The sequence below is a fragment of the Columba livia genome, chromosome 21, assembly GCF_036013475.1.
Source record: "Columba livia isolate bColLiv1 breed racing homer chromosome 21, bColLiv1.pat.W.v2, whole genome shotgun sequence".
Taxonomy (NCBI): Eukaryota; Metazoa; Chordata; class Aves; order Columbiformes; family Columbidae; genus Columba; species Columba livia.
In genome coordinates, this window is record NC_088622.1 from 3,857,766 (window position 1) to 3,874,803 (window position 17,038).

The window sequence follows — 17,038 nt, forward strand, 5'->3', positions numbered from 1 at the left end:
AACTGAAGTTTCCTCATGCTAATCTCTGTCCCTGCTCTACAGCCCCTGCAGGAGCAGTCTGGAGGCAATTACAGAAGAGATAGGAATGAAAACATGAAATCCTTGGGTGTGAAAAAAGCCTCAGTGTGAAGTCTAACCCTCACCATCCAAGCCACAATATAATGAGGACTATCTTTGCACCCCTGACTCCCTACTGAAATCATTAGGAAGTCAGAGTCTCAAATCTTCTGCTAGTTCTGCATCAGAATATTTTCCTATTACCTCCAAACCCATCTTTTCCCAGGCACGGGATCTGCTGTGTAAAGCAGGGATACTCACGTTGGTAACGTTACATTATCTCTTACAAGAACCTCAGAGCTAGAAGGGGGCAACACTTGTCTTCTATTTCACCGTAATGATCATGTCATTCTCCTTCCTTAAAGTATGTTTAAAGGAATATTAGTAAAGCTCAGCATAAAAATATGTAAGAGGGAAATGGTGGAGGAAAGACCACACAGAGATACACACGCAGAGACAGAAAAACACTGCACGTAACCAAACACTGCAGCTCCTGAGGGCCGTTTACTCTCTCTAGTAGTACAATGGCAAATGGACACACGACGAAATTGAAGGCTGAAAACCACAAACCTGATACAAAACCAGCACTAAGAAATAGCATCTAATTAATCTGTGCAATGTGCTGTCCTACAAAATTTAAACCAAGCTTTTACACGCTAGTGCTGTAAGTTCAGCTGAAGCTAAGCAGCATACAGACAACACTGGATGTATCGCATGCGATTACGCTTCTGTACGGCAGTAAACTTTTAAAAATCACTTACTGAACTGTGTCTTCCACTGAAGCGTGAGATGCTGGGCAGTACCGAAGGCGGGAGATTGGGCTCCCGGGATCCTTAGCCCAGATGCACTCAAGCAATGCATCTTCCAGAACTGCTTGGAGCTGCCCAGGTGCTGGTTGTGAGGATCAACTTGCTCTGTGTTCACGCAGCAAAAAATAGCACCACGCCTCCGCACAGAGATCCCCGTACGCCGTCCTAGTACAAACAAGAACAATGCCCCATTAATTCAGAAAACTGGCCTTCACCTTGTTTTGAAGGACTAAAAAAAGGAGACAGATTAAGAGACTAATAGTTCCTCACGCTTCATTACATCGGTCTCCTTTAGACCCTGTTTCCTAACTTACAGTTTGGAAAAATGCAAGTCACGACCGATTAACTCCCTTGATTTGTGCTCATGTGAGTAGCCAGAACTAGCTGACCCAACAGAAGATACTCTGCTGGTCCAAGGGAATTCACAGCATGAAGATGAAAAGGCTTAGACTGGACCTTACGTTTCTCCTAATATCTCCTGGATGTGGCCGCTGAGAGTTCTCTTTGTCAGGGCAGTATTTTTTTCCATAACTCTGCAAGCAAGAAAGTCATAAACTAGACAGCACAAAAAAGATCAAATAATTTTTTAACATCTGCCAGCAGAAATGCCATCCCTTCACTTCTCAGTCCAAGCTTTAGAGCTGTCCAGAGAGTGCTCAATTATGCTTAGGCCAGGGGCTTGAACTCTGAAAAATGAGCCCCTCAAAACTGCCAAGTCCATTGTCACTGGCTCATTAGGTCCTCAATGAAAGGTGGGTCATAAATTTTATCACCAGGCCATGACAAAATTTCAAGGTGCTTTGATCACAATTCACCGCAATCATGGAAATAGCTTCCAAATGAGATTAAATCCAGTAGAACTTTGCCCAGCCACTCTGTCCCCAAACCATTTTCTGCAGCATCTACCTCTGTGACACTTACCGAACATCTTCCCAGTAAGTCCAGGCAGCGATGCCACCTCTCGTTTTGCAGATGGGTGTTCAAAGCTGGTATCAAGTGACTCGCCCAAGGTAACACAGAAGTCTGCAAATGCAGTGACCTGCAATGACTCAAGTGTCCCACCTAAAAGACTCTCTGCCCTTCCCATGCCCACTTGGAAAAGGGTTCCTTTCATTTTTACTCCCAGCACTAAAGAGCAGAGATGGGGCTGGAGAAACTGAGACTCATAAATAGCAATTAGAAGATACCTTGTTAAATTGCAGAAATAAGGAAATGCTCATTAACTAGTGCTCCTTTATCCCTCGAGCTTTTTAAACAAGGCCTTGTTTTATCTTCAGCAGTTCACCGAGAGCTGCTCAGCTCTGACTCATTAACCTCTTGCAATAATCAAGTTGCTCACCAGAACACACTCCAGCCATAAGGCTAGGATCCCAATGAGAGATACTCACACTTTCCAGAGTGAATGGGATCTGAATATAAATAGTTACAATCTACAAGTCTGAGTGCAGATAAGAGCATATCTAAAAGGAACTTTAGGGAACAAATGTGTGGTTCTGGTCTCGTTGAAGTTTAAGAACTACGGAAGATCAACCAACAAGAGCTGGACAAGAAATTCAAGAGTCTTCAGGCAGCTTCTCTCTTCCCAGCTCCTGCCTTATCCACCTTTTTTCCCTAATAACATATGGGGAATACAAGAAAAAGAATGTCCCAGAGGCTGCCATCAGCTTTCAACAAGGAACAGCCTCTTTATTGTGTGCGGGGGGAAGGTCTGAAAGGGAACGAACCAAGACACCCAAGTCACTGAGCACGAGAAGGCTGCAGGCCTTGGGTGGAACGCAACAGGCAGCTCGGGAGGGAGCGCAAACCAGCTCTTCCCAGCACAACTGTCTCCATCTCTGCCTAAGCGAGGAGAAGCTTAATTATCTCATGCTGGAAAATAAAGGAGAGAAAAGAGCCTGTTAATATCAGCCTGCTCAGACAGAAGCCCAAAAATCAAAGGGGCAGCTTTTGCCCTCCTCTCGTGAAGGCAATCCACAGAGACCTTTGGTCTGCAGCCCAGTAACTGGAGCAGCTTCAGCGCTTGCAGCTAAAGGCCTCCGAAGTGCGAACAGGATCCAGCACATCAGCTGCACCACAGGAATTCCCAATGCGCACATCTCCACCCATCGGGGTTAGCCCAGCCCTTCAATAGTGCTGACAAGCTCCCTCGGTCCCTCTGCTCGCATTATGTTCAAGGAGGCGGCATAGGTGTGCACACATGAACGGACAATGCAAAGCCCCTAGTCCGCTAATTCACAGCTATTCATTTTGCACCTTCACATTAAGCCCGGGCACACGCTTTATAGCATAAGAAAATCCATACACTTGTGCTAAAAGCTGTCACTTCAGGAAGGGGAGGATGAATGAATAGGTCTGTTCCAACAAACTGGAGATACGAGGAGTTTGAATCTTGAATCAGACCCAGGCAGCCATGGCCAGAGAGAGTTTGTAACAGGGAAGCAGGGAAGCGTCTCCTGATCTAGCAAGAGCTCACCTGTGCACGTCCTCTTGTTTTCGTGCAGTGTGTAGCCAACCCGACAGCTGCAATAGTAGCCCCCCACGTAGTTGTGACAGTGATGATTGCAGAGGGGTTCACCATCAAACCGCCGTTTGCACTCATCAATATCTAATGGGTGAAGCACAGAATTAGGAAACCAACACCCTCTGATGACACTTTTTTCTTGGTCTGAGCCACTCTGTGTTCTGTGAGGTTGGCTTGTTTGCTGTGCCCTTCTGTATCTGCCTCTGTACGATGTGACTCACCGCCCAGCAGAGCGCAGGGAAGCACTGACCCCACCACAGCTGTGCCTCCTTCACCTACAAGAGGGGCTGGTCTCTCACCTTCAGCAGCATAAAAGGCCTCAAAGCCTGTGAATGGTTTCTCATTGGAGTAGTCAGACCGAAACACCACCATGAGATTGTTGTCCATGGAGATGTAGGTCTTGTTGCCCGGAGCCTCCTCAGTGTCTGTACTATCCTTCCCACACAGCGTAGCCAAGGTCCTCCCACCAGAGCTCAGCTGCAAAATGGACAGACACATCTACCAGATGAGCACAGAGCTTTGCTCTTCCCAACCGGCTGCCACAGCCTGGCAAATGTGTTGAATGGTGTGAGAAAGTAAGCTTGGATGCTCTCAAAACACTCTTTGAGAGGTCAGTCTAGATCCAGGGACAGATAAGAGATTATTTCAACGCCCATAATTTTGTCTCCCTTTTCCTTTCAGAGGCCCACAGAAAGCTGTGTTGCCAGCCTGGGTTATCAGCACTATGCTTTGTTTATAATGCTCTTGTTAACTTTGCACTCTCAGAGACAGTAAGACCTTGGTAAAGCCAGACACAACTGGGGTAAAAAGGTTTCATACACTGACAGATTCAAATGCATAGTAAAAGGTGTCTCTAAATTAGTGACTTGCTTGCTCTAGGATGCACTTATTACAGTTCCAGCTCTATAAAGCGCTTACAACAGCTATGTTGGTCCTGGACATGTCCAGGATCACATATACACAGTTTTTGACAACTCAGCCTGCTACACATCGCCCTGCCCTACACATACCTTCACATAATCGTATTCACACAGGTAGGACAGCTCCAGGTTGAAATGGGTGAAGTAGATGCGGACAGAATATCCCTCGGGGACAGTAATATTCCAGATCCTCTCCTTGTTATTTGGGTAGACATTTGGGAAGCTGGGGGACGTGATCCTTCCATACATTTTCTGCAGCACAAGGCTGCTGCTTAGCCCACTGTAGAGCGTAGCAAGCAAGACAAACAGCCTGTGTCAAAGGAACACAGATTATTGCAGAGAGAGTGAGCATCAGCTCAGATCATTCCCCAAAAGCCACACAGCCAAGTTGCCAGTCCTGGTACCAAACCAGAGGTATCTCAGTGCTAGATGAAATCATCATGCCCAATGCCTTTCTCACTTGGCAATGGAAGAAATCTGGAGGTAGCAGTGGAATTGTGCTGTAGTAACAGCTAAACAAGATGAGAGTCACGCTCTGGCCTTCTAAGGCCTGCACAAAGCCAAGCGGCCAGAGGAGCCGGGGAAGTCCCCGCGACCGCACTCACCTCATCACGCTGCTCTCCTGCCTGAGCCTGCTCCGCTCCGAGCCCCGGGGAAGGAACCTCTTCTGGTGTGTTTGCATTTGGGGGTGGATGTATTTATTGTGTGTGCTCTGCTGTGTTTGTCTGGATGTTGAACTCTGACATTTATCTCCCTTCCACCCCCTTCAGCCTGCTGAGTTCTGGGAACAGTAACCACTAAAAACCAGGCTTGTGTTCAGCACACGAGGCCTCCATCCGCGCAGGGAGAGGCAGGCAGGGATGGCGTGGACGGATCAGGAACGCTGCAGGCTCTTGGAGGGAGCGGTAGTAGCGCAGCTCTGTGGGAAGGCAGGCGGTGGGAGGATGTACAGAGCGGCTCCAACAGCGTCTGCATGGGGGAGTGCGCGGAGCTGGGCAACGCGCCTTCCCTCTAACCAACTCATCTGCAACGACTATTAGTGCAAACAGCACATTGCTGGAAGTGCCGTTTCTTCCATTGTCAGAGCGGGAAGGTGTTGAAAACAAAATAATGGGGCTGTGAGAAACTTGTCAGCCCTAAGAGCAGAACTGACTCTCCGTGCCTCTGCTACTCAACTGAGCAGGAAGCCCAGCGTGTGCCACAGGAAATCCAATACACCCATCGAACATGTAGTTTTTCAGTCTCCAGGATTACAATTTATTAAAGTCCTGAAGCTGCTGGTTGCCACCTAGCACTGAAATGAGAAAGCTGACTTAATAAACTGTAATCCTGGAGACTGAAAAACTGCATGTTTGGTGCCCATATTGGTTTTCCTCTGGCAAGGTCTGTGCAGAGACGAGACTGCTGTGTCCTCAGGCCAGCATCACTAAAATCCAGAGGTCTGATCTCCACTTTCCCTGCAAAACCAGACAGCAGCAGAAACCAAGATTAAAAGGTGGGAAGGCTGGAAACCAGCTATGCAGCCAGGGCCTTCATCAAAGTTGTGTGAGATCCACACTAAGTCCCGGGGTAGCTCTTCAGTTCAGATTTCCATCTGACTCCAAGTTTCAAAACTAGGAAAATGTTACCTGAGGTAAATTCTGCAAAAACTGTGTTCCTACCGAAAGAGCTTCAGCTGTGACAAACTCAGATCCTGTAAAAATGAAGTCAATACAGCCTCACATCCACTTAATCAAAAAAGTCCCAGACAGCTCTGTTCTCAAATGGACCATGCAAAACCACACTCTGCCTCAGAAAACAGTCTTGTGCTGGGGGAAAAAAACATCTCTGGGCCTTTGAAAGGCAGCTCTTGCGTTCTGACAGCAGTTCCGTGAAATGCACTGCAATGACTGATCGCAGTCAGCACCAGATGTTTCAGGTGTAATAAGGACAGTGTGCGTGCCCCTAGATCCCAAACACAGGCAAAGTGCCAAAGCAAGTGGCTGGTTAACAAATGGAGGAAAAGCACGCACAGGCCTTCCTGGCTTCCAAGATGAGACAGTGCAGACATCTACCATGGCAGTGACTGTCCCTGCGTCACAGACCAGGAGAGCAAATGGACCAAGAGCTGTCTGCTGTGATCCCCAAAGACACTGCTCCCCACTGCCCCTCGTTCTCAAACGCCAGCTGCCTCTGCAGAGCCCTAAGAGATTTCTTGGATGCTTGCTGTTCCGTGGCTAAATCCAGTCCCTCTGCACTGAGAGGTTCAGGGGACTGGGGGGAGGATGCAGCAGAGGAAAAGGTGTTCTGATTCCTCATTGCAAATCAAATAGCGTGACTGACATCAAAAGACAAGCACGCAGACAGAGCAAGCAGAGCACAGAGTGGGGCAGGGGGAAGAGCCTGGCTGCTGTGAAACAGGAAAAAAATCATCTGCCAGGGTGAAAACAGCTGGCAGAGAAAGCTCATGTAATGGGACAAGATACTTTCCCTCTTCAGCTAGGGCACGCTTTTCTCCTTCCCACGCTGTCTACTGCTACCTGACTGTTTTATACTCTTTTTGCAAAGATGGACTCCAGCTGCTACAGAGCGCTAAGGCACATTTCTCCAGCAGCAAAAAAACCACTGGAACTGTTCTTTCTACTCTGCACTGACTGACTTCCAAAGGACAGTCAATGCAATTCTACAGTGTCGTCCTCATCTGAAAGCACTCGGATCTGAGCTCGAATTGTCTAAGAAGATGTACAAAAGCTCTAGGGTAAAGATACTGGTCAACAGCTTTGCTCCTCTGGCATGAACAGAGCTCATAGAAACAAGGATAGTCGTCATCTGTGTAGGGCTGGTTCCCGGCTGTGAAACACGACCTCTCCAGGAGTACCACAAAGCTCAGAGAGCAAAGCACGTATCTCCAAACACGTGCATCTGTGTGTGTTTGCATGTGCAAATACCTGTTATAATGTGCAAGTACCTGTTTAACTTCTGTTCAGCTACAAAGCTGCAGAATCCAACAGGATGTAATCTTCACGTATGTCAGCCCATTTCAACCACTGCACGGATGTATGTGCATGTATTTATGCACATGACTATAGAAATTCCAGGGCAAAGCCCTGCACTGTGCACACTCATCCCCTTGGGGAAAGAATATGACGGCACACAACTAAAAGATGCTGGTCATATTACGCTGCCTTCTCCTGGAACTCTGAACTCTGCCATGGAGAAGACAGCGTAAGAATTGCGTAAGTCAGACTCCCTTTTCCCCTCGCCTCTCTTCCCAGACTCATTAGCCTGGCTCTCAACAACTGAACTAGCTCACAAAGCTACCGTCTCGCTCCCGCCCACATCCTTGGTAGCTGCAGCATGTCTGCTGGGCTGGCTCCAACTCTGTGACTTCACTGGAGCAGCTGGGAAGAGAGTTTGGTTACAGTTCAGATACAGCTAGAGCCAAAGCTATGAAATACGGTGCTGTCTTCTCTCCAAGCAATGATGCTGTGCACGTTCCAGGCACAGCTAGCACATTTTCTTTGGGTAAGCCTGTCTCCAAACAGCCAAGAGGAATGAAGGGGGTAGGTGAATAACACACGTCTAACATGGATCTCTGCTCCAACGTGAAGTCTCAAAGCAGGAAAGGGCAACAACAAAGAAAAGCAAGAAAAATATGACAAGTCTCTCTAGTAAAGGACACAAAAAACCAACCAAGGATGAGCCCATCAGAGTGAGGCTAATCAAAAGCCTCCCTTGAACCTACCAAAGCCTCATTCAGCAAGCAGCTTGGCCTATCAAAGTAATTAGGAGACTTTTCAGCTCTCAGAACAGCACCCAGGAATGACAATCTCATTTAGAGAGAGTAGCTTAGGGTTACACACCTGCCATGATGACTGGAAGGCCTGTACAGTCACTCGCCAGCTCCGGAAAGGCCATCAGCATGTGCCATTCCCTCCAGCAAACCCATGCACTCGAGCCGTAGCTCCTCTCCAAAATCACTCTCTGTCAAGGGAGAACTGAAAAGCAACCCTGGCAGAAGAGCCGTACCCATCTGCTTTCCATATAAACCCCCACTGTTACATCCTTTCTTAAACAAAGCTTAAACCCTTTCCTATCTGCAAAACCAGACTTAGAAGAAGAAAGCAACCACAATCACCATTAAGTTTGGGATGAAGCTCTTGTTTTTCAAAGAAGGGGAATCCAGACTTCATCTTTCGCATCGAAACCACGACATCTGAGAGCACCAGGTCTGACTTTGGAAGTCAGAGCTTGGCTGCTTCTCTCTATTTCCATCTCCTTTCATTCATTACTTCATCTTTCATGACTGCTCTTCCTCTACACGCAATAATTAACACTGTGAGGAACCGAATTCACCTCCCACACGTATAACTTGCTGAAACTGGAGGAGACAGTAAATTCCTGAGGTTCCCTGCCCTATCAGGAGGAGGGAGAAAATGAGAAATGTGCTCAAGAATAGGTTTCAACAGCATGAGGACTGGCAAATTCATTAAACGCACTTGCAACACGCTCCTTGTCCATACAGGCATCCAAACGCATTTTCTACTCACCCCTGTTCAGCTCAAAGACATTTTTCGGCATTTCTCCTCCTCCGCAATTGTCCATAACCTTGTTTTTTGTCTAACAAAGAGGTTATTACCCCACTAATCTAAATAAAGAGTAAAGCCACCCAAATCACTCCCAAAATAAGAGCTACTGCTCAGACATTGAAGAGTTAGCATGATACATTGAAATGGACAAACCTTCCCTCTGGCTAAATCCCTCTCTGAATACACACAACCTCATTCCTGCCTTGGAGAAAATAGATTGAAAGCCATGTCAGAGCCAACAGTCGCATCAATCAGAACCTGTATATTAAAATGCCTGTAGCACTCTGGGGAAAAAGAAAACAAAACAAAAAGCAAAACAAGCCTACCAAGCGACCAGCTGTGCCAAACGTTTGCTTACCACCTCAGTGGATTAATGTGCCTTTCCCAACTGTTTCAAATTGACGCCCCTTCAAAGAAGTCTCGGATCCCTGATTGTTCTCCTCTCTTTGGAGGAGAAATTCGGGATAAGCAAGGTACCCTCTAGATGTATTGCCTTTTACAAAGACTGGCCTTATCTACCTTATTTTTAAGGCAGGAATGTCAAATCTGTTTCTGCCCAAACAAACTGTAAGTGTTCTAACTGAACAGTAAATTTCAGCCTAAATCCAAGCTCTTTATTTGCCAGAATTCCACCCTAAAGCTCTTGTTTCTTGCCCCAGGGAAACAAATAAACACATACACACACACAAACAAGCCCACCAAAATGCAGGGCAAGACTTGTGTGCTGCATAGACATTTTACTCCTCAGCTTCTTTGCTCCTCTCACAGAAATCTTCACAAAGTGATAACCAGCAAGGCATCCTTTGCTCCTGTGTGCTTTTGTTTGGGGTAATGTCAAACACTTGGGTTTGGGGTGAGATTGCTATCGTTCCATAGAGAAATTTAACTTTTAAACAAGTGGGACACCTACCTGAGTCTCCTGCTCTTTGTTTTTCAACACAGTTAGTGAAATCCATAACACTGAAGTTTCCGCAGGAGTCATGACTAAAGCGTGAACAATAGAGGGCATCTGCAAAAAGAAAATAACAGCATTTAAATAGTTTTCAACAAAACACAATTAAACTGAAGTGCTAACAAGGAAGAGTGAGCTCATTCCAGCACAGCACTGTATTCTGTGTCAGAAAAATCTGCATTTCAGGGATAGGTAGAGATATTACCTGGCTGTGCAAAAACAAATGCTTAGGTGTTGGTAGTCAAACACTCCTTGGATTAAGAGGTTACCACACTGCTGAGCATAAGTGATTGCATATGTGACTTTTTCACAGCTGCTGGCCATATTGCCACCTGTTGTTACCTACTAACAGCAGGTCCACCACTTGTTGAGTCTCCAAGCTGCATGCAAAAAAAAAGCCCACTAGCAATTGTTGACACACCCTGGAGGCATCAGATTGGCCCTGCTGGCAAGTGAAGGGACATCTGGCACATGCTATAGCCCTCTAATTTAAAATTAGCCATAGAGTCTACGAAAGTATATCCTAAATTGCCCTGACCATAATATCTGCCAGTGACTTCTGCTGGCCACCAAACAACTGCAAGAGCTCAGCTGTACTGGAAATGCAAACAAAATAATTTGGCTACAGGCAGAATTAATTTGGTACAAGGATACTGGATCTAACCTGGATTCCAACCTGAATGCCAAGGTGCTTACAGCACAGAGTCCTTAAGGGTTTTAGCCAAGCTCTGAGCCTCTTTAGTTAACAATTAAAACCAAAAGAAGAAACTCTTTGGGTACGCTTCTGTGGAGCAGGCAAAAGGGAAGCAGTCTTGCCATAAGCACGTGTTTATCTGAAGTGGCAAGAGTAATACGGAGCCACAAGCAGCCGGCAAATTAAAAGATCATTGCATTTAATTTAAATGTTTGGCTGGGATCTCCTGAAGCCCGGGAGGGAGAATCTCTGAGGAAAGGAAGGTATTTTGTTTGATGTATGTTATCAAGGAGGAAACTGAGCCAGGGCGCTAGCACAGCTGGAAGAATTATTCTTGCTGAAGTCAGATTGCTCTAACTCGCCTGTTAGCCTCTGCTTAGCAGCACTGTAATGACCCAAAATTGCAGCTGACAGATTGGTGCTGAGAGTTTGTCTCATTGAGGCTACCGCATGTGGATGGGCCATTACTCTTTCAATTTTGCTCTCTGATGCCTGTTAACATACATTAGGCTTTTCCATATGGTGCTTTTTAGCCTGGTGTCCAGGGCAGCTGCCTGGGCCTCTGTCCCCACCCACACGTTCAGGGCCTGTCTAATGAAAATGGATGATGGCCCCAGCTTAGTAATGGGACACAGATGGACCAAATGGTTTTTTGCTTTGAAACATATTTTCATTTAAGAAAGTCTCCAAAGACTGTGAGGTTTTTATTCTTGTATCACTGTAATACTCCCCCCTAACACACTGCAATCTTCAGACAGGTGAGGAATTCAAAGTCGTGAACTTTCAGTTTAACTGGATCTGGAAGTCTCCAGACCAACGTTCTATCCTAGTCCTGCTGTTCTGCTGGCAGCTTTGACAGTCTTTTGCATGTTCTCTCACTTTCCTCCTATCTCACCTCTTCTACTCACACTGAAAGACCTTCAGCATAAGCAGCAGCATTTTTTGGGGCAGACCTTCTGTTAAAAGAAGGCCTGACAGGCTGTTTTATCAGTCTCAGTTGAGGGACTGTACTGCCTCCCACAATACAGGTAGTAATGACGAAGTAAACAACTGTTTTACTATGGTGAAAGCCTTGTGCAGACATACCAAAAGGAGCTTCACAGCCACAAACGAGAACACAAGCAATGGCATGGCAATCAAGGGTCATCTCCCAGCAGGATTCCTTGTTCGTTAAGCTATCCTCCTTGTTCATATTTGTATTCAAAGAACAAACGGCACGAGCAAAGTCCAAATGCCAGAGAAGAGTCAAACACTTCCACGTAATTTGTGGCAAAACACAACTCATCTTTTAGATGACACCAGCGCGGTACCACACGCCCACCAACAAATGTGCAGAGTTAAGGTACGCAGCAGGCAAACATCTGCTACAAGATGGGAGCCATCAGTATCTTGGGCCAAGCGTCCTGTGCCAGAAGTTGCAACCCTATAGCCCTGAAGTGTTTTGCGAACAGCATTTCACACACCTCTTACACTAACTTGCTCTTGGTGGCCAGCCTGGGGCATCTCATACTCCATTCCACGCAGACCAGACAGGATGCGGTTGCAGCCTGCACAGCAACAGCCATCTGGGAAGCACCAGGGAATGAAGTCGCCCTGGTGACCGCCCTGGTGACCCACTTGTCCTGTGGGACACTCTCTGGGAGATGGAGTTCCCTCATGTTCTGCATCTCCACTCTGCACGGGGAAGCTCCTAAAGGCTCACGAGGCTGTCTCCAACTTTCCAGAGTGCTCCTTCCTTGTTATTTATGGTTTCCTCGTGCTAAGTCTTTTCAAATAATTTGGAAATAATCCCCTTAATGCTACAGCAGTGTTTGCCCATGACATCTCATTTACAAGGCAGTCAATCTTCCCAGAAAAGTGAAGCCTAGTTAAATGTTTCTGAGGGACAGGGCAAGTGTCTGTAAGTGCACGTGTGAAAATGGGATGGGACTCACGAAAGCAATTCTCCTCAAACCTCCCAGCCTTCATTACAATTCTTCTTTTAAGTGCCAGCTCTGATTTATGGCCTGCCATTCAGAGGCTGCGCTGGCCTGCAGCCAGAGCTGACCAGCTGTCAGAGCAGGGCTGACAGAAACAGGAAACATATTGACCTGTCTCTTCGCCTGCCTTGATCCCACAACTGATACTGGAGCTGACAAAGATGGGCTGTTCTTGGCACATCATCCACCCAGAGCATTGCTTGGGGCTGTGACTGTTCAAAGGTGGAGACACCCAGAATGGGCGTGGAGATTCCCCAGATGCAGCAATTCGCACACAGACCTATCTTGTGCCCCAAGAAAGAGAATTCCGGGACTGCAGTCCCCACCCTCCTGCTGCCTTCCTGCAGGATCCTTGGGACATTGGCTGGGACCTCAGTTTGTCTCCTGTTAAAAAGGAACGATCATTCTTGTGTGAGGCACGAGAATGTTGGGAGAGGCGGATCACTTCATGAAGACTTCATGGAAACTCCTAGTTAAATAAAAATGGAAGCGACTACTTATCTGAGAAGAAGAATATGCACATACACACATGCACAGCCACTTTCTCCTCGCAGCAATGACACTCAGTAACTTCATATTTTATAGCAAGCCACAGTAACAACATGACTGGCAAAATGCAGACCTGCCTGTGACTAACTGGCTAAAGGGAGGGAGAACATTCCCGTACCTCAGTCTACTGGGTTTCCGTACCCTCTCGCACAGCTTCTGAGTCATGTGCTATTTAGACAGCTCTGCAGTATGAAGACATTCCCATTTTTGTTCTGGAATGGAGTAAAAGGCCACCAGTGGCATTTCTTCTCAGTTATTCTGCTCCTGGCCCACTCTGTACCATCGCATGACAAGCTGCCTTCCAGCACTGAACGGGGTTCAGTTATCCTTTTCGGAAGAGCAATCACAAGGCACTTTCCAGCCTGCTGGCTCCCAGCAGTGGGTAAATTCATCAGTTCGCGGATGAGGATGAGCATTGTTTGCAAGCCAGTACTTCAGAGCACAAAGACTGCTGCTTGCTCCCCATGATTCTGGGCTCCTGAAGTACAAATCCATGGCTTTTGAGGCAGCTGCAGCTCCCTCTCTGTACACCTGCACCCAAGCTTCTGGCAGGAACCTCTCACCATGGGACTGATTTACCTCTGACCAGATCAGCAGCACAAGGACAGAGGCAGAGCTCTCAGAGCAAAACAGGCTTGTGATGGGACATGTCCTGACCTCTACATTTCCCTCTGGGCAGGGGACTCCCTGCACAGCATCTCGTCCCAACTGGAAGAGTTTAAAGCTCTGTATATAATGTTATCCTTTTCCTTTCTCTATTAATTAAGCTGCAGCCTGTGCTAGGTTCACTAGCTAACACAGAGCAATACACCCAGTGCTACGCAGACAATCTGCTCTTGTTCAAACACATAAAGTCACAGAGAAACCAACTCAACTCAACTCAATGACTCCTTCTGTGCAACAGAGACAGAAGCTAGAATATGTCTAAAATGATGGACTCCAAAACCATCATCTAAGGGACCAAAAGTCTGGACAATTTCTGGAACGTCCAAGCCAGGAGTGGGCAGCTTTCCACAGCCATAAATCTGTGGCTTCTCCCTCTCTGTCAAGAGATTAAAACACACCAGCCAAGCACAGCCTAGTGAAACTGAAGACGTTTTTAACATCAAACTTACCTAACCAGCAAACAATCTTACAACAGGAAGTAGGCTTGAGCTCAAGCCAAATTCAGCAAGGTCCCAGCTATAAAAGATTGCTTATAATGTAATTATTTATTAGACTAAACATTAATTGGTTTTAAACGAGAGTCCTCCAGGTCCCCAAGGTACTGCTAGAACAGAAATTGCTCATTCCCAGCTGAACGCCCCGAGCCCGGGGAAACGCTTCTCTCTCTGCTCTGGCACAGCTACTTATTTATTCCCTTGTGCCCCGTGCTCCTGCCAGACCACAGCCCCTGGCCAGCCCAGCCTGACGCGTGACGCTAAGACATTCTCTGGGAAGGCGGAAGACACGGATTTGAATTGTTGAGGTTTCCTCCACTTCCCAAATGCTTCCTCTGAGACTTTCTATGAACCCTACATAATTTTAACAAGTGGGAAGCAGACACGCTGGAAGGTTTGAATGTAGATTCAAAGAGCTCTCTCCAAAGCTCCTATCTTAAGGGACTGAATTGCAGGCTTTCTGTCATCTAGTACTTCCCTCCCAAGGCTGCCAAAGGAGGTACAAATCTAAGAGTGAGAGCTCAGTCAGCTCCAAAGGTGCTGGAGTCAGCACAGAGGAACACACAGATTGTACTCCCAGGCTTCTGCAAAAGCTTATTCACACAAGCTGATGAAGAGCAGCGTGGCTGTTCTCCATTAGCTGCCGTCTCGCCTACGTGACACAGGCCCTTTGACTCCCAAATATTTCCTGCTTTAAAGGCTCAGTGATTATTATGAAATAAAACTCAATTTTAACCACAACAGATATTCTGCAGTAACGCTCTGTAGAATCTTCATTCTGCAAGTTCCCCCTATGCTGCCAAGTCCCAGTTTGCTGTGTCTCTTTGGATAACTGATTTTTACCTACCTGCACTCCATTGTCTACTGCCTTAGTGGTAACTCTACCTCCTTATGAATCTTGGAAGAAAAGCTACATCTCTTGAATCCTTGTTGGAACAGCAGAGAGCACCTCCTGATTTCCCATCTCTTAGGTATTTACAGCATGCAGATGACCACGCTATGGTTTCCTCAAAAAGCACAACCCATTAACACAGCCTGTCCTTCTGACCTAGGCTAAAAGACTAGAGAGCTCTGGCAACTCCCCCTCCCTCCCTGGCATCCTGCTCTCCAATCCCTGCAAGTTCTATAAGGGTTCAGCAAAGACAGGAAAAACCCACTGTGTAAGACATCCTCCCCATTCACCAAGAGGTCACTTGTACTCAGGATTTCCTGTTGCATGTGTCTCACATGAAGCTCCTGTACATTCTGAATGGTCGGGGTGACAGCTGCTTTCACTGAGCAGTCTCCATGGAATATAAAATGCATTTACAGCCTGCTGCTGCTGAAGGTTTTGTGAATATAGGGGCTCAGAGAAGTAACTGAAGTTAAATCCTCAAAGCCCACTTCACAAGAGAGGCTTTCAGAGCTCAGAGAACAAGGTCACTGAACAAACTATTTACAGTGAGTAACAAATAGACAGCAAACAAATGCCCTAGTTGACCTGTGTTGTTCCTCCATTCAACAAAATCTAGTGTGGCAGGAGAGCCAGCAGAGCCACAGGCAGAGGTACACACTGATCACCGTTAGAACAACAAACAGAGCAATTTCTCTTGGATCAGTATCTCCCACCACCCAGCCCAAGGCGTAAGCAAAGTTCCTAGCCCATACTGCCAAGGAAGATTAATAAAAGCAGCGCTTGTGTCACAGGGATGTTGTCATTTGTTGCTATCTAAACCAACAACTTATCAGACGAACGCTGTCAAAACCAAGCATCCCATCAGCACTCGTTTTGTGAGCCACTACATTAATCTATGACCTAGAGCAACAGCAGAATTCACTCAGTGGAGAAAACACTCCCCATCAGTGCAAACTCTGTTACTCTTATCCCAGTTGGTATCTATTTATAACACATCTGGCTGCTCACATGCCACCAACCTCAAACCACATTATTTTTAAAAAATATATAGACTCGCTGCTTTTCAAACACAAGTTTAGTGTTTCTGAGTAGAGCCAAACACGATAACAACATAAGACACCCTGTGCAACCTTATACTCCATTCTCCCTGCAATCGCAGACTTAAGCTTAATTTTCTGTAGCTGCAATCAATGCCAAGGGTGCCTCACAGGCCCCGCGCCGTTTGAGAATGACAGCCATACGACCACCAGACCAGACCAGACAGTACTGTTCTGTTCCCACTAATTTAACTCCTGTTGCCAGCCACCTGCAGACAGACAGAGTCTTTTGTGAAGTCTGGTCAGGTGGCAGCTCTCTCTCCTTTGTCCGAGGCCGAATACGCACTCTGTCAAGTACTGATTCCCTCCAGCTTACCTGGCAGTGTATAACAAAACAAGATCTTCACTACTAAAAGCAGGTACAAATGAGTCAGCATGCAGGGTACTAAATTTCAAATGAATACCTCCCTAGTTCCTCTGTCGTATCTGTCCACATAAGCACAAGCTTTGATCTCAGAGTAAATGAGATTTACTCTGTTTTCATCCAGGAATAAGCTCCCTTGGACTGCTTCACATTTATCAAGGGATAGGATATGCACATACAGATTTACCCCAGGAACTGAATACGCTGCAGGTTCACAGCTGAGCTTGTCCCTGTGATGATTTCCTTACCTGCCTGCAGCTTCAGAATAAGTCTGAACTAGCTTGAGGTTAAAAAGAATAATAATATATGTACAGTGAATGCCACTGGACCATGCACTGAATTAGGTAAGGTCAGCAATGTGTATGCTAGCTGACTTTAAAAGTTTGCCTTCTGGCTTTTATTTTACTTTTTAATGTGCCTTTTTCACTTTTTTAAAAGTCTGGAAATAGCTCACAGGTATTATCCACTTGCTC

The 17,038-nt window shown here is 46.5% G+C and overlaps 1 protein-coding gene across 8 annotated transcripts in view; it reads right to left on the reverse strand.

Annotated features, from left to right (window-relative positions):
- The window catches only part of MASP2 (MBL associated serine protease 2), a 22,685-nt gene extending 7,415 nt beyond the window's left edge, over positions 1-15,270 (reverse strand). Inside the window, exons 1-6 of one of the 8 annotated variants that reach the window (XM_021281751.2) lie at positions 4,913-7,110; positions 4,398-4,617; positions 3,687-3,864; positions 3,340-3,471; positions 1,788-1,889; positions 819-1,031 (exon numbers count right to left, since the gene is read on the reverse strand). In XM_021281751.2, coding sequence (XP_021137426.2) covers positions 819-1,031; positions 1,788-1,889; positions 3,340-3,471; positions 3,687-3,864; positions 4,398-4,617; positions 4,913-4,989 — 922 coding nt within the window. In that variant the 5' untranslated portion in view covers positions 4,990-7,110. Of the gene's footprint in view, positions 1-818; positions 1,032-1,327; positions 1,890-2,526; positions 3,472-3,686; positions 3,865-4,397; positions 4,618-4,912; positions 7,111-9,785; positions 9,885-15,056 lie in introns of those variants that run through there. The other 7 variants (XM_021281750.2, XM_065037545.1, XM_065037546.1 and 4 more) reach the window with 7 other exon arrangements.
- Positions 15,271-17,038: the final 1,768 nt, after the last annotated feature.